This window comes from Gorilla gorilla, chromosome 20, assembly GCF_029281585.2.
Source record: "Gorilla gorilla gorilla isolate KB3781 chromosome 20, NHGRI_mGorGor1-v2.1_pri, whole genome shotgun sequence".
Lineage (NCBI taxonomy): Eukaryota > Metazoa > Chordata > Mammalia > Primates > Hominidae > Gorilla > Gorilla gorilla.
In genome coordinates, this window is record NC_073244.2 from 27,317,606 (window position 1) to 27,339,573 (window position 21,968).

At 36.8% G+C, this 21,968-nt stretch overlaps 1 protein-coding gene across 1 annotated transcript in view; it reads left to right on the forward strand.

Annotated features, from left to right (window-relative positions):
- Positions 1–10,419, forward strand: part of LOC101137462 (putative zinc finger protein 66) — a 42,643-nt gene extending 32,224 nt beyond the window's left edge. Inside the window, 1 exon segment of the mRNA XM_019014851.4 lies at positions 2–10,419. Coding sequence (XP_018870396.3) covers positions 2–212 — 211 coding nt within the window. The 3' untranslated portion in view covers positions 213–10,419.
- Positions 10,420–21,968: the final 11,549 nt, after the last annotated feature.

A 21,968-nucleotide genomic window follows, 5' to 3' on the forward strand; every position in this document is an offset into this window, starting at 1 on the left:
GCCTTAGACACTCCTCTACCCTTACTAGACATAAGATAATTCATACTGGAGAGAAACCCTATGAGTTTGATGAATGTGGGAAAGCCTTTAACCAGCTATCAACTTTTACTAAATATGAGAATTTATGGAACACAAACACTACAAATATAAAGAATGTGACAAAGCTTTTAGGAAGTTCTCAACCCTTATTACACATAATTCATACTGGATAGAAACCCTACACCTGTGAAGAATGTGGCATAGCGTATAACAATTTTCAATCAATTCTTCTTTTTTTTTTTTTGAGATGAAGTTTCATGCTTGTCACCCAAGCTGGAAAACAATGTAATGATCTCGGATCACTGAAACCTCTGCCTCCCGGGTTCAAGCCATTTTCCTGCCTCAGCTTGTCTAGTAGATGAGATTATGGGGGGTGGAGCCAAGATGGCTGAATAGGAACAGCTCCTGTCTACAGCTCCCAGCCTGAGTGACGCAGAAGATGGGTGATTTCTGCATTTCCCTCTGATGTACCAGGTTCATCTCACTAGGGAGTGCCAGACAGTGGCTGCAGGACAGTGGGTGCAGCGCACTGTGCATGAGCCGAACCAGGGCGAGGCATTGCCTCACTCACGAAGTGCAAGGAGTCAGGGAGTTCCATTTCCTAGTCAAAGAAAAGGGCGACAGATGGCACCTGGAAAATCGGGTCACTCCCACCCTAATACTGCGCAATTCCAATGGGCTTAAAAAATGGCACACCAGATTATATCCTGCACCTGGCTCAGAGGGTCCTATGCCCACGGAGTCTCACTGATTGCTAGCACAGCAGTCAGAGATCAAACTGCAAGGCAGCAGCGAGGCTGGGGGAGGAGCGCTTGCCATTGCCCAGGCTTGCTTAGGTAAAGCAGCTGGGAAGCTAGAACTGGGTGGAGCCCACCACAGCTCAAGGAGACCTGCCTGCCTCTGTAGACTCCACCTCTGGGGGCAGGGCACAGACAAAAAGACAGCAGTAACCTCTGCAGACTTAAACGTCCCTGTCTGACAGCTTTGAAGAGAGTAGTGGTTCTCCCAGCACGCAGCTGGAGATCTGAGAATGGGCAGACTGCCTCCTCAAGTGGGTCTCTGACCCCCGAGCAGCCTAACTGGGAGGCACCCCCAGTAGGGGCAGACTGACACTTCACACGGCTGGGTACTCCTCATACAAAACTTCCAGAGGACCGATCAGGCAGCAGCATTTGCGGTTCATGAAAATCCGCTGTTCTACAGCCACCACTGCTGATAACCAGGCAAACAGCGTCTGGAGTGGACCTCTAGCAAACTCCAACAGACCTGCAGCTGAGGGTCCTGTCTGTTAGAAGGAAAACTAACAAACGGAAAGGACATCCACACCAAAAGCCCATCTGTACATCACCATCATCAAAGACCAAAAGTAGATAAAACCACAAAGATGGGGAAAAAACAGAGCAGAAAAACTGGAAACTCTAAAAATCAGAGTGCCTCTCCTCCTCCAAAGGAACGCAGTTCCCCACCAGCAACAGAACAAAGCTGGATGGAGAATGACTTTGATGAGTTGAGAGAAGAAGGCTTCAGATGATCAAACTACTCCGAGCTACAGGAGGAAATTCAAACCAAAGGCAAAGAAGTTAAAAACTTTGAAAAAAAATTAGATGAATGTATAACTAGAATAACCAATGCAGAGAAATACTTAAAGGACCTGTTGGAGCTGAAAGCCAAGGCTCAAGAACTATGTGAAGAATGCAGAAGCCTCAGGAGCCAATGCGATCAACTGGAAGAAAGGGTATCAGTGATGGAAAATGAAGTGAAGTGAGAAGGGAAGTTTAGAAAAAAAAAATTAAAAAGAAACAAAGTCTCCAAGAAATATGGGACTATGTGAAAAGACCAAATCTACCTCTGATTGGTGTACCTGAAAGTGAGGGGGAGAATGGAACCAAGTTGGAAAACACTCTGCAGGATATTATCTAGGATAACTTCCCCAATCTAGCAAGGCAGGCCAACATTCAGATTCAGGAAATACAGAGAACGCCACAAAGATACTCCTTGAGAAGAGCAACTCCAAGACACATAATTGTCAGATTCACCAAAGTTGAAATGAAGGAAAAAATGTTAAGGGCAGCCAGAGAGAAAGGTCGAGTTACCCACAAAGGGAAGCCCATCAGACTAACAGCGGATCTGTCAGCAGAAACTCTATAACCCAGAAGAGAGTGGGGGCCAATATTCAACATTCTTAAAGAAAAGAATTTTCAACCCAGAATTTCATATCCAGCCAAACTAAGCTTCATAAGTGAAGGAGAAATAAAATACTTTACAGACAAGCAAATGCTGAGAGATTTTGTCACCACCAGGCCTGCCCTAAAAGAGCTCCTGAAGGAAGTGCTAAACATGGAAAGGAACAACCAGTACCAGCCGCTGCAAAATCATGCCAAAATGTAAAGACCATCGAGACTAGGAAGAAACTGCATGAACTAACAAGCAAAATAACCAGCTAACATCATAATGACAGGATCAAATTCTCACATAACAATATTAGCTTTAAATATAAATGGGCTAAATGCTCCAATTAAAAGACACAGACTGGCAAATTGGATAAAGAGTCAAGACCCATCAGTGTGCTGTATTCAGGAAACCCATCTCACGGGCAGAGACACACATAGGCTCAAAATAAAAGGATGGAGGAAGATCCACGAAGCAAATGGAAAACAAAAAAAAAAAGGCAGGGGTTGCAATCCTAGTCTCTGATAAAACAGACTTCAAACCAACAAAGATCAAAAGAGACAAGGCCATTACATAATGGTAAAGGGATCAATTCAACAAGAAGAGCTAACTATCCTAAATATATATGCACCCAATACAGGAGCACCCAGATTCATAAAGCAAGTCCTAAGTGACCTACAAAGAGACTTACACTCCCACACAATAATAATGGGAGACTAACACCCCACTGTCAACATTAGACAGATCAATGAGACAGAAAGTTAACAAGGATATCCAGGAATTGAACACAGCTCTGCACCAAGCGGACCTAATAGACATCTACAGAACTCTCCACCCCACATCAACAGAATACACATTCTTTTCATCACCACACCACACCTATTCCAAAATTGACCACATAATTGGAAGTAAAGCACTCCTCAGCAAATGTAAAGGAACAGAAATTATAACAAACTGTCTCTCAGACCACAGTGCAATCAAACTAGAACTCAGGATTAAGAAACTCACTCAAAACCACTCAACTACATGGAAACTGAACAACCTGCTCCTGAATGACTACTGGGTACATAATGAAATGAAGGCAGGAATAAAGATGTTCTTTGAAACCAACAAGAACAAAGACACAACATACCAGAATCTCTGGGACACATTCAAAGCAGTGTGTAGAGGGAAATTTATAGCACTAAATGCCCACAAGAGAAAGCAGGAAAGAACCAAAATTAACAGCCTAACATCACAATTAAAAGAACTAGAAATGCAAGAGCAAACACAGTCAAAAACTAGCAGAAGGCAAGAAATAACTAAAATCAGAGCAGAACTCAAGGAAATAGAGACACAAAAAACCCTTCAAAAAATTAGTGAATCCAGGAGCTGGTTTTTTGAAAGGATCAACAAAATTGATAGACCGCTAGCAAGACTAATGAAGAAAAGAGAGAAGAATCAAATAGATGCAATAAAAAATGATAAAGGGGACATCACCACTGATCCCACAGAAATACAAACTACCATCAGAGAATACTACAAACACCTCTATGCAAATAAACTAGAAAATGTAGAAGAAATGGATAAATTCCTCAACACATACACCCTCCCAAGACTAAACCAGGAAGAAGTTGAATCTCTGAATAGACCAATAACAGCCACTGGGGTTGAGGTGATAATCAATAGCTTACCAACCAAAAAGAGTCCAGGACCAGATGGATTCACAGCCGAATTCTACCAGAGGTACAAGGAGGAGCTGATACTATTCCTTCTGAAACTATTCCAATCAATATGAAAAGAAGGAATCCTCCCTAACTCATTTTATGAGGCCAGCATCTTCCTGATACCAAAGCTGGGCAGAGACACAACAAAAAAAGAGAATTTTAGACCAATATCCTTGAACATTGATGTGAAAATCCTCAATAAAATACTGGCAAACCGAATCCAGCAGCACATCAAAAAGCTTATCCACCATGATCAAGTGGGCTTCATCCCTGGGATGCAAGGCTGGTTCAACATACGCAAATCAATAAATGAAATCCAGCATATAAACAGAACCAAAGACAGAAACCACATGATTATCTCAATAGATGCAGAAAAGGCCTTTGACAAAATTCAACAACACTTCATGCTATAAATTAGGTATTGATGGGATGTATCTCAAAATAATAAGAACTATCTATGACAAGCCCACAGCCAATATCATACTGAATGGGCAAAAACTGGAAGCATTCCCTTTGAAAACTGGCACAAGACAGGGATGCCCTCTCTCACCACTCCTATTCAACATATTGTTGGAAGTTCTGGCCAGGGCAATTAGGCAGGAGAAGGAAATAAAGGGTATTCAATTAGGAAAAGAGGAAGTCAAATTGTCCCTCTTTGCAGATGACATGATTGTATATCTAGAAAACCCCATTGTCTCAGCCCAAAATCTCCTTAAGCTGATAGGCAACTTCAGCAAAGTCTCAGGATACAAAATCAATGGACAAAAATCACAAACATTCTTATACACCAACAACAGACAAACAGAGCCAAATCATGAGTGAACTCCCATTCACAATTGCTTCAAAGAGAATAAAATACCTAGGAATCCAACTTACAAGGGACATGAAGGACCTCTTCAAGGAGAACTACAAACCACTGCTCAATGAAATAAAAGAGGATACAAACAAATGGAAGAACATTGCATGCTCATGGGTAGGAAGAATCAATATCATATCATGAAAATGGCCCATACTGCCCAAGGTAATTTATAGATTCAATGCCATCCCCATCAAGCTACCAATGACTTTCTTCACAGAACTGGAAAAAACTACTTTAAAGTTCATATGGAATCAAAAAAGAGCCCACATTGCCAAGTCAATCCTAAGCCAAAAGAATAAAGCCGGAGGCATCACGCTACCTGACTTCAAACTATACTACAAGGCTACAGTAACCAAAACAGCACGGTACTGGTACCAAAACAGAGATATGGATCAATGGAACAGAACAGAGCCCTCAGAAATAATGCCGCATATCTACAACTATCTGACCTTTGACAAACCTGACAAAAACAAGCAATGGGGAAAGGATTCCCTATTTAATAAATGGTGCTGGGAAAACTGTCTAGCCATATGTAGAAAGCTGAAACTGGATCCCTTCCTTACACCTTATACAAAAATTAATTCAAGATGGATTAAAGACTTACATGTTAGACCTAAAACCATAAAAACTCTAGAAGAAAACCTAGGCAATACCATTCAGGACATAGGCATGGGCAAGGACTTCATGTCTAAAACACCAAAAGCAATGGCAACAAAAGCCAAAATCGACATATGGGATCCAATTAAACTAAAGAGCTTCTGCACAGCAAAAGAAACTATCATCAGAGTGAACAGGCAACCTACAAAATGGGAGAAAATTTTCACAACCTACTCATCTGACAAAGGGCTAATATCCAGAATCTACAATGAACTCAAACAAATTTACAGGAACAAACAACCCCATCAAAAAGTGGGCAAAGGACATGAACAGACACTTCTCAAAAGAAGACATTTATGCAGCCAAAGAACACATGAAAAAATGCTCATCATCACTGGCCATCAGAGAAATGCAAATCAAAACCACAATGAGATACCATCTCACACCAGTTAGAATGTCAATCATTAAAAAGTCAGGAAACAACAGGTGCTGGAGAGGATGTGGAGAAATAGGAACACTTTGACACTGTTGGTGGGACTGTAAACTAGTTCAACCATTGTGGAAGTCCGTGTGGCGATTCCTCAGGGATTGAGAACTAGAAATAGCATTTGACCCAGCCATCCAATTACTGGGTATATACCCAAAGTAATATAAATCATGCTGCTATAAAGACACATGAACACGTATGTTTATTGCGGCACTATTCACAATAGCAAAGACTTGGAACCAACCCAAATGTCCAACAACGATAGACTGGATTAAGAAAATGTGGCACATATACACCATAGAATACTATGCAGCCATAAAAATGATGAGTTCATGTCCTTTTTAGGGACATGGATGAAACTGGAAATCATCATTCTCAGCAAACTATCACAAGGACAGAAAACCAAACACTGCGTGTTCTCACTCATAGGTGGGAATTGCAGAATGAGAACACATGGACACAGGAAGGGGAACATCACACTCCGGGGACTGTTGTGGGGTGGGGGCAGGGGGGAGGGATAGCATTAGGAGATATACCTAATGCTAAATGATGAGTTAATGGGTGCAGTACACCAACATGGCACATGTATACATATGTAACAAACCTGCACATTGTGCATCTGTACCCTAAAACTTAAAGTACAATAATAATAAAATAAAAAAATTAAAAAAGATTACAAGTGCCTACCACCATGCCCAGCTAATTTTCATATTTTTAGTAGAGATGCAATTTTATCATGTTTTTCATGGTGGTCTCAAACTCCTGACCTCAGGCGATCCACCTGCTTTGGCCTCCTAAAGTGCTGGAATTACAGGCATGAACCATGATGCCTGGCCACCATTTCTTAATTCTTAAGAGATTTGGTGATAATTCCTGCTGAAGAAGAACTCTACAAACCTAAAAAACATGTGACAGTGCTTTTACCAACACCTCCAAATTCTCTATATATAACAATAATTATTGTGGTGTGAAACCCTAGAAACATATAAAATGTGACAAAGCCTTTATGTGGTTGCCACACTTGATTGTAGGTAAGACTGCAAAACTCCTACTGTCATACTGGCAAAACTCCTACAAGTTTGAAGAATGTGGCAAAACATTTAATCAGTTCTTACCCCTTATTTCACAGGAAAGCTATTATCATTGAGAAAAATTGTACAAATATAAAGAATATGGAAAACCCATTAATTCCTACTCACATCTTAACATAAAACCCATTAATTCCTACTCACATCTTAACATAAAAAGGTTCCTTTTAATAAAAGCATTAAAAGTGCAATTACTGTCAAAAAAATCTTTCAGAATCTATAAGCCTTTAAAATGAAGAAAAGTATTTATTTTGAAGACAACTATTAGAACTATAAAGGGGTGGCCGGGCGCGGTGGCTCACGCCTGTAATCCCAGCACTTTGGGAGGCCGAGGCGGGCGGATCACGAGGTCAGGAGATCGAGACCATCCTGGCTAACATGGTGAAACCCCGTCTCTACTAAAAATACAAAAAATTAGCCGGGCGTGGTGGCGGGCGCCTGTAGTCCCAGCTACTCGGGAGGCTGAGGCAGGAGAATGGCGTGAATCTGGGAGGCGGAGCTTGCAGTGAGCTGAGATTGCGCCACTGCACTCCAGCCTGGGCGACAGAGCCAGACTCCGTCTCAAAAAAAAAAAAAAAGAAAAAGAACTATAAAGGGGCTTATAGCGCATTTACTTGTATCACAGATCTTATTGCGCACATTTATACCAGAGGAAAACAGTGAAGCAATTGCTCAAGCTTTGTTCAACATCAGGGAATTTGTATTGGAGATTAGTCCTGCAAATGTAATAAGTTTAGAAACACTTTTTTTTTTCAGAAACAACAGCTTAGAAAACACCAGAGAGTTTATACTAAAGTATAATTTTGCAGATGCAGTAAATATAAAAACAATTCAAAATAGAATGTATATAAATGTCAGAATTTACAGTAGTAAACTAAGGCACTGACACTTAAGACATTACACTAAATCAGAGTGTTGAGTATAAAAACTAATCCACAACTACAGTTTTAGATAAATGATTTGTATGTAACTTTAAAAAGATTTTTGGAAGCATTGTAATTACATTGAAAGTATACTTGTTTCCTTGAATAAAATTTTTTGAAAACTGAATAATGATATAATACAGCTTTCAAATTACTTTATGCTGTTAATTTATTCCTGTTTTATTCACATGTGAAAGCATGTGATCGATTGCTTCTGCATCAGAGATATTAGATATTTTTAAAAATTATTTGGACATTATGACCTTTTCTATAAAAGAATAAGGACATTAAAATGTAAGATGCATAATGAAAATATAAGTGGAGAGGTTCTTTGTAGTAAATCTCTATTAAGTATAAGGTAAATGTTCAGAGCAATACTTTTCTACATTATATAGTCACTAGGAAATAATTATAGTTAAAAGTATATTAAAATAAAATAGTATATTATTTTACTAATTGTACTTTTATGTAATGAAATACAGTACATTTAAAAATTGCTAGGGCTGGGCTCAATGGCGCATGCCTGTAATCCCAGCACTTGGGGAGGTCGAGAGGGTGGAACACCTGAGGTCAGGAGTTCGAGACCAGCCTGACCAACATGGAGAAACCCCATCTCTACTAAAAATACTAAAAATACTTAGGAGGCTGAGGCAGGAGAATTGCTTGAACAAGGGAGGCAGAGGTTGTGGCGAGCCAAGATCTTGCCATTGCACTCCATCCTGGACAATAAGAAAAAAACTGCCCCCACCCCCCCCAAAAAAAGTTAGATTATGTGTGAACTTAATTTTATTATTTTTTAATCATGTTAAGACTACCGTGCATTTAATGAAGCATTATTATGCCACTAACTTTAAACGATCCTACCTTACTCAAGGGTGAAGCTACAAGATGGTAACAATACACAATTTGGCATATAGTGGAATAACATTTCTAGTAATCACTTTGCCCATTGCTTTAAACTGCAAATGAGTTAAAGAATATTGTTCCCACAGATTAAATTTTTACTCTATTTTCTTCTTGAAATTTGTTATTTGTATTTGCGCGTATATAGTATGTGTATGTATTTATGCCTTATATGGCATCTTTTGACTCAGGCCTACAATATGCAGTAATTACATTAGGGTAAATAAGGTGTCCGTCACCTCTAGCATTTATCCTTTGTATTACCAAAAGTGTAATTATATGCTTTTGTTCATTTTAAAATGTACAATTAAATTGTTATTGACTACAGGATTTTTTATGGTTATAATAATTATTCAAAAATACAAATAAAATATGTCCAGGTGCAGTGGCTCATGCCTGTAATTCCAGCACTTTGAGAGGCCAAGGCAGGTGGAATGCTTGAGGCTAGGGGTTCAAGACCAGCCTGGCCAACATGGTGAAACCCCTTCTCTACTAAAAATACAAAAATTGGCCAGGCATCTTGGTGCACACCTGGAGGCTGAGGCAGGAGAATTGTTTGAACCCGGGAGGTGGAGGTTGCAGTGAGCCAAGGTCGCACCACTACACTCCAGCATGGATGACAGAGTGAGACTCCATTTCAAAAAAAAAAAAAATAGAAATAAAGTCCATACATTTCTGAGTCCTGAAAGTTTATTAATAAATATTTGTTATATAGCTGTCTTTGAACATGTGGTCTCTCTGCCTGCAAGCATATAGACTTTTCGTTTTAATTTACATAGAGTTAAATATACTCATATTACTCTGAAGATAAACCTTAGGTGTATGAAAATTATGAAGCGAGTGTTTTTATGAGTATGAGTTTGTACATATTTTCAGAAGGAAAGAGCAATTATTGCAACAAAACAAATCATTTTAATTAGATGATTAACAAAACTAAACACCTTGAAAATGCTAAAAGCAAATCTATACTTTCTGGTTTGTGTTCAATTTATTAGTGTAAAATGTTATGGCTTATTCGGATTCTCCCCGGAATCTGCCTATTAAAGCACAGGCAACTTTGTCTCCAGAAACAACACTCTTGAGTACAACAATAAAACCCCTCTTCAAACAAACAAACAAAAAAATCATTTTAACACCTATTTTAATGAACATTCAACCAAAATTGAATAATTGAATATATTTTTATTGTTCTATGTGTGTGTGAACATATAAAATGGTGCATAAAGGAAAAATGAGCCAGAAAAAAATGTTAGTTAAGATTTGTAGTGAATAAAACTGGAAAGTAGTTAATTATTATATCCAGTTGATATCTTTGTTTATGTAGATAACAAAAGTCACAGAAAGACTTTTTTTTTTCTTTTTCAAGATGGAGTCTTGCTCTGTCACCCAGGCTGGAGTGCAGTGGCGTGATAGCCCACTGTAACCTCCACCTCCTGAGATCAAGCAATTCTTGTGCCTCAGCCATTTTAGTACCTGGGATTACAGGTGTGTGCTACCAAGCCTGACTAATTTTCATATTTTTAGAAGAGACAGGGTTTCATCATGTTGGTCAGACTGGTCTCAAACAGCTGACCTCATGATCTGCCTGCCTCAGCATCCCACAGTGCTGATATTACAGGTATGAGCCACTGTGACTGGCAAAAGACTATTTTAAAAGTTTATTTATGTGGGTAGACAACGTTCTAAGCTAATACCCTGAATTCCCAGTCTGTTACACACCAGCTGTGTAATACTTTCTTCTTGAGTGTAGAAATGTGTGACTGTGGTGGGAAATCACTCATGAAATTAGGTTACTCATGTGTTGCCTTTGTGTTTATCAAAGTGGAGATTATCCTGCTTGTGCTAAACTTAATCAGATGTGGTTTTGAGAGAAAGAGACACATCATAGAAAAACACCCCTGCTGGCCTGAAAGTAAGTGACTTCTTGGTGGAACATGTTGTAAGCTGCTTATGGTGGCTACATAACAGGAAACATGTTTGTATATTGCCATCATTCCTGCCTCCTGCATGTTGATTTCAGTAAGGAGAATAAGTGGATCTTATGGCAGAGGGTAAAAAAGGGACTTTCATTCATGCAAGAAATAATCACCTCTCATCTGGGATAGCTTAAGAGAAACAGGAGACCACAACAGGACCACATTAATGGTAGGAAAAGGGTAACCTGAGTAAAAGTGTTCACTGGCATCATAGAACAATATTTAGTAAGCTGTAGTGAATGATCAGCCTCTGGGATACTGATAGTCTACCAACAATGCTGAGCTCATTCTGTTTTAATCAGCATGTCTGCACCATTCTGGTGACCCAGTTTTATAGTATTCATTACAGAAATACCATGAAGACCAGTGGGTAATGTCCTAGAATTGTACTTATTTCAAAAAGCATACCTAATTGTTTTCACATTTCAAAAACCTTAAAAACAATGAATTTATGATTAACTTCTAATTATAGAGGATTCTACTATACTGTAATACAAGATTAAACTGTAAACACCTCAGTATGAATATTTTTTGAATGTATGATTAGTTAGTAGACAGTTTCTTTTAGAGTCACAGGACAAAATAACAACTAGAGAAAACATTTGAAATGGGATAAAATTAACCAAAACCACATCTTTTCAATGGCTTGGCTAAACTAAACACCTTGAATATTGTCATCTTTTCAGTGGCTTGGCGTAATTGCCATACTTACAGAAATGGCCAGATGACTAATGAGAAACAGAAAGATTTTGGCTTTGCTCAATGATTGTTTTTGACCTTTTGAAATCTAAAATCCTGGCTAAACTATTCAAAGGGAATATTTTATAGGTGGCTTCCCAGGGTTTCCAAGTAAATGAAGGATGGATTCTCTCTCTGTCACCCAGGCTGCAGTGCAATGGTGTGTTCTCATTTCACTGCAAACTCTGCCTCCCTGGTTCAAGCGATTCTCCTGCCTCAGCCTCCCGAGTAGCAGGGATAACAGGCACCCACCATTATGCCCGGATAATTTTTGTATCTTTAGTAGAGATGGGATTTCACCTTGTTAGCCAGGCTCATCTTGAACAGCTGACCTCAGAGTGCTGTGACTACAGGCATGAGCCACTGTGCCTGGCCAGAAGAATTTTGATAGGCAGGAAAATGCACATTATATACACACATTGCTCTACTCTGATTTACTTCAACACTGAAAAATTGAAGATTGTAAATGTAGTCTCAATTTAGAGTGAATTAACAAAAGATTTGTTTTTCAAAAAAGCAAATGGATAAAATTAATGAGTAACAGATGCCATTAGCTGCTAAAAAATATTATGACTAAATTTAGTAAGTATCTAGCTATGCAAATAACAGCCCAATTAAATTAAGACCCTAATAGGTGGATGTGGAAAGCATTGATGTGCAGTGTGGTGCACCTCCACTCAGCATTTTCTTCTACCTTTTTACAGAGATACCAATTTTTCCTCAGTTACTCAGGGTCCATACTGGGTTAGAAATGCTTGTTCTCTGGTGCCATAAGGAAATAGCACTCGAACATTAATTTTCTTAGGAAGGCCATTTTTACTTTTTGCGGAAAGTGTACACTCTTCAGCAGTTTTGCCATCAAAGTACATCAAACAAAGGAGACAAGGTCATTTATGACCTGAAGCATCCTTTCTACTGCTGTGTCTAGTTTTCACTGGCTGAAACAGGACCTCAAATTCTGTATTTCCCCCCATTGTTTAGCGACTTAGAACTTTTTAAAAGAGGCAAAGGCAGAGGAGAACAAAGGAGGGAGGAAGTAACTTGTGGAATGCTGAGAAAGGTAAAAACACCAAATAAGGAAGAGTAACAGGCTATGACCTAATGCTTGCTTGGACTAGTATAAGCATGCCAGGGCCAATATTTAGGCTAAATTGTGGGAGCTAAGAAGAAAGTACATTGATTTTTTTTTATTATGGCTAGCAGATATTTAAGAATGTTAGCACAGGACTTTGAATAAATTTTGCTTCTAAGAGAAGTTACTGTTTATTCCTAATTAGATGGGGAGGAAAGTCTTTGAAGAGGAACCCCTACTTTTCTTTTTGCACTTGGAACAGAGAGTGCTGTGTTCAGAGTGATTACCGAAAACATGGCTAATACACATCTTCCATATAATAATAAAATGTTATAAATCTTACTCTGCCTCAGAAAAGCTTTTACTAAAAGATTATCTATGGTAATCTATTTGAGTTCATGGAAAATTTCAATATTCCAGATAATTCATACAGTTAAATGTCAATGAAATCTCAAAATATTTGAATAAGAAAAAGTCTTCTTAGTGAAGAATTTTATATTACCGGTAGTTAGAAAAAAAAAAAAAAAGAAAACCAGGCTGAATGCGGTGGCTCATGCCTGTAATCTCAGCACTTTGGGAGGCTGAGGCAGGTGGATCACCTATGGTCTAGAGTTCGAGACCAGCCTGACTAACATGGTGAGACCCCCCATCTCTACTAAAAATACAAAAAATTAGCCGGGCATGGTGGCAGGTGCCTGTAATCCCAGCTACTGGGGAGGCTGAGGTAGAAGAATTGTGGGAACCTCGGGGACAGAGGTTACAGTGAGCCAAGATCATGCCATTGCCCTCCAGCCTGGGCAACAAGAGCAAAACTCTGTCTCAAAAATAAAATAAAATATAATAAAATAAAATAAAAACCAGTACCTTAAGCCAAATAACATTGTTTGACATGGGAGTAGCAACCAAACAAGTGCTATTCATGATTTCATAATAACTTTTTTTTTTTTTGAGACAGTCTCACTAGGTCACCCAGGCTGGAGTGCTGTGACATGATCTTGGCTCCCTGCAACCTCTAACTTTCTGGTTTACATGATTCTCCTGCCTCAGCCTCCCTAGTAGCTGGGAGTACAGGTGCCCACCACCATGCCCAGCTAATTTATTTTTTTTTAAGAGGAGTCACTCTGTCATCTTGGCTGGAGTGCAGTGGCACAATCATGGCTCACTGCAACCTTGGCCTCCAGGTTCCAGCGATTCTCCTGCCTCAGCCTCTTGAGAAGCTGGGATTACAGGCACCTGCCACCACGCCCAGCTAATTTTTTATATTTTTAGTAGAGACCAGATTTCACCATGTTGCCCAGGATGGTCTCAAACTGCTGACCTCAAGCAATCCACCGCCCTCCGCCTCCCAAACTGCTGGGATTACAGGCATGAGCCATTGTGCTCAGCAATTTCTGTACTTTTAGAAGAGACAGGGTTTCACCATATTGGCCAGGCTGGTCTCGAACTCCTGACGTTGTGATCCACCCATCTCAGCCTCTCAAAGTGCTGGGAATACAGGTGTGAACCACCATGCTCGGCCTGATCATTGTTAAAGTAGCAATAGCACCTTGTGCTTTCCTAGGACTTGCTGGCCTGTTTTTCACTGATATAAAGTGAAGAAAGCATTCCAATATTGCTGAGAAGTGGCTGTCCTCCCAGAAAATAGCTATTCTCGGCTGTACCAACATTGACTAATAGTAAGAGGAAGTGAAGTGGATAAAAGGAAAATGTGTCTTCTCTGTATCTTTTTTCAACCATTGGCTGAAGAACAGGAGAATGCAGAAAATTAGAAAAAAAAAATCCCTGAAAGATCATGAAGAAGCTCTCTTTATCAGACAAAAAACCTCTTAGGGGATATTTTTTGTTTCATTATTGTACTGTCTGCTTCTATGAGTTTAAAAATTTTTTTACACTTTACATAGAAATAGGATTATATGAGTCAGGCACAGTGGCTCATGCCTGTAATCCCAACACTTTGAGAGGCCGAGGTGGGTGGATCACTTGAGGTCAGGAGTTTGAAACTAGCCTGGCCAACATGGGAAAACTCTATCTCTACAGAAAATATAAAAATTTGCTGGGTAAGGTGGCAAGTGCCTGTAATCCCAGGTACTGAGGAAGCTGAGGCAGGAGAATCTCTTGAACCTGAGAGGCAGATGTTGCAGTGAGTGGAGATGGTGCCACTGCACTCCAGCCTGGGTGACAAGAGCAAAACTCCACCTCAAAAAAAAAAAAAAAAAAAGGATTATGTTTTCTGTTTTTTTCCGTGTTGACTTATTTTACTTAGTATAATGTCTTTCAGGTTCATGAATGTTGTTGCAAATAACAAGACCTTATTTTTAAGGGCTGAATATCATTTCATTGTGTACACATACCATATTTTCTTTTTCCATTCACCTATTGATGGACACTTAGGTTGATTTCATACCTTAGCTATTGTGAGTAATCCACTTCCTTCTATTTTGATTTTGTTTTTGTTTTGCTTTGTTTGAGATGGAGTCTCATTCTGTCGCCCATGCTGGAGTGCAGTGGCGTGATCTCTGCTCACTGCAAACTCTGCCTCCCAGGTTCAGTGATACTCATGCCTAAGCCTCCTGAGTAGCTGAGGTTACAGGTGTGAGCCACCACACCAGGCTAATTTTTGTAATTTTAGTAGAGGCAGGCTTTCACCATGTTCACCAGGCTGCCTTTCATTTGTTTGTATATTTCTTTCTCCTTTCCCGTATGTATTTCTAGAAGTATTTTAATTTTAATATACAAATTATGACTGTTAACCTTCATTTCTCTGTTTTTGCATACTATTACAGCTGATTAAAAAATAAGTTTTTTGAAATTTCCTGGATAAAGTTTATTACTTCATTATTGAGATAACTTGAGACAATATGGAAATGAAAATCAACATTTGTTAGTAAAACAGAAATTAGCTACTGGTAGTCATTTAATCTCTCACCCAACATGAACGCTACATCTTTGTGTCATCTCTCTCAGTTGTATGTAAGAGGCTACTGAGCAAACTGGTCAGCATAAAATTTTGTGAAGTTTAACATATATGTTCTGAAAATTAAGTTGATCCATTACCAGAAAAGTAGGTTTTCTGATGTATATAATTTTACTCCATTTAAATTCTTCAGAAAAATGAAACTGACATTATGTAAATTTTTTTTGGAAATTAAAAATGCTTAAGAAATATTTATAGAAACTAAAAGTAAAAATAGTTTTAGATTCTTAGAGAATATCTTTAAAATACTTCGTTATCATCCTCTGACAGTATATATATACAATATATAATACATATATAAAAATAATATATATAATATATAATGTATAAAATATAGATTTACATTATATATAATATATATTTATTTATAGGTTATATATACTTATATGTTATATATATTATATATATATATACTGTCAGAGGATGATAACATGAAGTATTTTAAAGATGTTCTCTAAGAATCTTAAACTATTTTTACTTTTAGTTTCTATAAATGTTTCTTAAGCATTTTTAATTTCCAAAAAAACTTTAACATAATGTCAGTTTCATTTTTCTGAACAATTTAAATATATAAATATATATTTACATAAAGAATTTATATGAAGAATTTATATAATATATATAAATTATGTATATTATATATAAATTATATATAATATATTATACATATTTATATATTTATATATAATACATATATATTACATATTATATATATTTATATTTATATATAATACATATATTATATATTTATATATGTCATATATAATACATATATTTATATATGTCATATATAAATATATATATTTATATATATTTATATTATATAATATATATTATATATAATATATTTATATATTATATATTATAATATATATTGTATATTATATATAATATATAATATATAAATTACATATAATATATAAATTCTATATATAATTTATATATTATATGTAATTTATATATTATATATATTATATTATAATATATAGTATATATTATAATATAACATATATAATATACTATATATATCATATACTATATATCTATATGATATATATTGTATATATAATATATATTATAATATATAAATTATATTATAATATAATATATATTATATATTATATAATATATATATTTTATATATATAAATTACACATAATATATAAATTTATATATACAATTTATATATTATATATTATATATGATATACATTATAATATATAATATGCAATATATATTATAATATATAATATATAAATATAATATATTATATATAATATATATCATATATAATATATATCATATATAATATATACATAATATAAATATATATATCATATAGATAAATGATATTATATAATATATAATACATAAATGTATATGATTTAAATATATATATCATATAGATAAGTGATATATGATAAATATATCATATAGATATATCTCATATATGATATATTATATACTATATATCATATATGATATATCATATATTTATATATTATATATAATATATAGAAATATATATTATATATAATACATATATGTAAATATATATTTAAATATATGTATATTTATATATGAATATATATTTTATATATGTAATATGTATTATATATTATATATTTTTATATAATATATAATATATATATATTTTTTTTTTCTTTTTTTGAGACAAAGTTTCACTCTTGACCAGGCTGGAGTGCAATGGCACAATCTCGGCTCACTGCAGCCTCCACCTTCCGGGTTCAAGTGATTCTCCTGCCTCAGCCTTGCCAGTACCTGGGCTTACAGGCACCCACCACCACACCTGGCTAATTTTTACAGTTTTACTATAGATGGGGTTTCATCATGTTGGCCAGGCTGGTCTCGAACCCCTGACATCAAGTAATCCCTCTGCCTTGGCCTCCCAAAGTACTGGGATTACAGGCATGAGCCACTGGCTGGGCCAAGTGTTTAACTTTTGTGAATAAATTATCTCAGCTCAGATAATTTAAATCAGCCAATTAGCTTACCTCTAGCGATTCCAAGCAGCCCATTAGCACATCCCAGGAGAATCCAATCAGCAAATTAGCTCAGCCCAGCTGATTAGCCCAGGTAATTTCTAAGAGCCAGCTAGCTCACTCCAGGTGATGTTAATCAGCCAGTTATCTCAGCTGATGTGAATCTTATAAGCCAATTAGTTTAGCACAGGTGATTTTAAACCACCGAGACACTCAGCCCAGGTGATTTCAATCAGTGAATCAGCTTAACCCAGGTGATTTCTATCAGCCAATTGATCAATCCAGGTGAATTCAATTAGCTAATTAGCTCAGTCCAGGTGCTCCCAATCAGCCAATTATCTAGTAGCTGCCAATTCATTAAGGCATGCCCAAAATGGTAAATGTAAATATCCTAGGCACACCAAGAAGAAATGCAGGGCCCTGTATGCTAAGCTGGACAGTATGTACCACACAGCTTTACTGTCAGCTTATTTACAAGACCTGAAACTTGAAGCTGAAGGTTTTTGTTTATGTAAACAACATTGTATGGCTATGTTTTATTCTGTTATGCTATTGAAAAAAACAGAAGGCAATTAATTCTACACCTGCATCCTTAGTATATGCTCTATATTTTAAAAAGTGGGAAAATATTTTATGTATACATTAATATTTACATAGACACATTCATATAAGTTTGCATTTATGTATCTACCAGGTGTGTACATATATTCATATATATACCTAAGTATATATAAATATATATATATATAATATCTGAAGCTGTAACGATCTTTGTATTTATATTCATACAGAATAAAGATGTTGACTGTGGAAGTATTGATAGGTATTGCTACAAACAGTAATACAAAACCTTTCATACATGCATAAAATATTTTCCCTGTAGAATACTATTTCTAGAATAGTACAGAAATAGAGGGATGCTCTGATATACATCCTGCTGCACTTAATATATTCAAAGGAAGCACTGAACTTTGTTGTGTACTTGTGGATGATACAAATTTTCTAAGGCCATTGGAGTTATTTACTGCCATATCAGGGTTGACTTTTCTTTTATTGTTGTACGTAAGGTCAGAGATGAACCAGCCCCAGTCCAAAGGTTCTAACCTAAATATGAGAACACTTACTCTTTCTCTTTAGAACTTCCATCAAGACAAGAACTGTATGTATTCCCAAGAGTGTGTGATGTAAAATCACACTCTTGTCTTTTTGTCTTTGTGGCAGAAGTTGGGTATTTATGGTAAGAAAATATTAGTCTAGGTCTCTTTTTAGAAGATAGATGGTGATCATGGAAGCAAATATAATGGTACATGGTACTTGGCCACATTTCAAATGGGTGATAGTGAACATTTGCTGAAGTGTCACAGGTGGCTCTATTTGCCAGGTCAAATCTTTGTGAGGAAGGCTCAGCCCACTGGTGTCAAGCATTTCTGGCAGTTCCCAGAAAGATGAAAAGAAGCTCACCGGGCTGGTTTAATTAGACCAGAATTAAAAATACCCAGGAGCCACGTTATTAAACACATTTTTACATTTATTAAAAAAATGTGGTGTATGGCTTGGTTTGAATAAATCTTCACTGAGCTCAGTAGCTGATTGAATTTATCTAACCTGTTCAGAAAGAAAATGGAAATAACCTCTGATCAAGTTTATTTTATAGGCTTCTTTCTGTACATACAGATATAAAATAGGTGGCTCGTTAAACATATACACACAAAATAAGTCACATGGTTATGTCTATGTAATGTTTATTTCTGCATACGACTCTCAAAAAAAAGCCACAGAAAAAAAGTAGGTCAGAAGACATCTCCGTATGCTACCCCTGAAGCCAAGATCAATTAAATAAGTAAATGAGCAAAAACTGGGTGATTGCAATCAGCCAATTTGCACAGCCTTGGTGATTTCAACCAGCCAAGTAGCTCAGTCCACGTGGATCCAGTCATCCAATTATCTAAATGGTGACTGTGAGTTTGTCAAGACAGGTGCCAAATGGTGCATGTGAACGGAACATGTACCAAATGCAGGGCACTGAAATACTGTCCTGGACAGATGTGTTAAATGACTTTATTTTCAGCTTATTTCTGTGGACTTGCCCTTGAAGATAGAGCTTTGTTGATATGTTCCATTCTAAAATGTTATTTAGCTAAAGAAGGAAAAATTAATTCTACATTAGCATCTTTAGATCATGCTAAAAGGTTAAAACTATCTCTTGGAGAATATGTTTTGTATACATAAATATTTAGATAGAAATATTTATATAATTCTCTATGTGGGTTTTTGTCTTCCTATGTATATTTATATGTAGATGTGTCAATCTTTGTATTGATATGAAACGTTGTGAATAGTGAGATAAAAAGTAACTTCCAGCTGGACGCTGTGGCTCACACCTGTAAGCCCAGCACTTTAAGAGGCTGAGGTGGGTGGATCACCTGAAGTCAGAAGTTCAAGAACAGCCTGGCCAACATGGTGAAACCTTATCTCTACTAAAACCAAATCTACATCTGATTGATGTACTTGAAAGTGATGGGGAGAATGGAACCAAGCTGGAAAACACTCTGCAGGATATTATACAGGCTCAAAATAAAGGGATGGAGGAAGATCTACCAAGCAAATGGAAAACAAAAAAAGGGCAGGGGTTGCAATTCTAGTCTCTGATAAAACAGACTTTAAATCAACAAAGATCAAAAGAGACAAAGAAGGCCATTACATAATACTAAAGGGATCAATTCAACAAGAAGAGCTAACTATCCTAAATATATATGCACCCAATACAGGAGCACCCAGATTCATAAAGCAAGTGTTAGAGACCTACAAAGAGACTTAGACTCCCACACAATAATAATGGGAGACTTTAACACCCCACTGTCAACATTAGACAGATCAATGAGACAGAAAGTTAACAAGGATATCCAGGAATTCAACTCAGCTCCGCACCAAGCAGACCTAATAGACATCTACAGAACTCTCCACCCCAAATCAACAGAATATACATTCTTCTTAGCACCACACTGCACTTATTCCAAAATTGAACACATAGTTGGAAGTAAAGCTCTCCTCAGCAAATGTAAAAGAACAGAAATTATAACAAACTGTCTCTCAGACCACAGTGCAATCAAACTAGAACTCAGGATTAAGAAACTCACTCAAAACCACTCAACTACCTGGAAACTGAACAACCTGCTCCTGAATGACTACTGGGTACATAACGAAACAAAGGCAGAAATAAAGATGTTCTTTGAAACCAATGAGAACAAAGACACAACATGCCAGAATCTCTGGGACACATTCAAAGCAGTGTGTAGAGGGAAATTTGTAGCACTAAATGCCCACAAGAGAAAGCAGGAAAGATCTAAAATTGACACGCTAACACCACAATTAAAAGAACTAGAGAAGCAAGAGCAAACACATTCAAAAGCTAGCAGAAGGCAAGAAATAACTAAGATCAGAACAAAACTGAAGGAAATAGAGACACAAAACCCACTTCAAAAAATCAATGAATCCAGGAGGTGGTTTTTTGAAAAGACCAACAAAATTGATAGACCACTAGCAAGACTAATAAAGAATAAAACAGAAGAATAAAATAGATGCAATAAAAAATGATAAAGGGGATATCACCACAAATCCCACAGGAATATAAACTACCATCAGAGAATACTACAAACACCTCTACACAAATAAACTACAAAATATATAAGAAATGGATAAATTCCTCAACACATACACCCTCCCAAGACTAAACCAGGAAGAAGGTGAATCTCTGAATAGACCAGTAACAGCCTCTGGGATTGAGGTGATAATTAATAGCTTACCAATCAAAAAAAGTCCAGGACCAGATGGATTCACAGCTGAATTCTATCAGACGTACAAGGAGGAGTTGGTACTATTCCTTCTGAAACTCTTCCAATCAATAGAAAAAGAGGGAATCCTCCCTAACTCATTTTATGAGGCCAGCATCAATATGATACCGAGGCCAGCATCAATATGATACCAAAGCCTGGCAGAGACACAACAAAAAAAGAGAATTTTAGACCAATATCCCTGATGAACATCGATGCAAAAATCCTCAATAAAATACTGGCAAACCGAATCCAGCAGCACATCAAAAAGCTTACCCACCATGATCAAGTGGGCTTCATCCCTGGGATGCAAGGCTGGTTCAACATACACAAATCAATAAACATAATCCAGCATATAAACAGAACCAGTAACAAAAACCATATGATTATCTCAATAGGTGCAGAAAAGGCCTTTGACAAAATTCAACAACCTTCATGCTGAAAACTCTTAATAAATTAGGTATTGATGGGAAGTATCTCAAAATAATAAGACCTATCTATGACAAAGCCACAGCCAATATCATACTGAATGGGCAAAAACTGGAAGCATTCCCTTTGAAAACTGGCACAAGACAGGGATGCTCTCTCTCACCACTCCTATTCA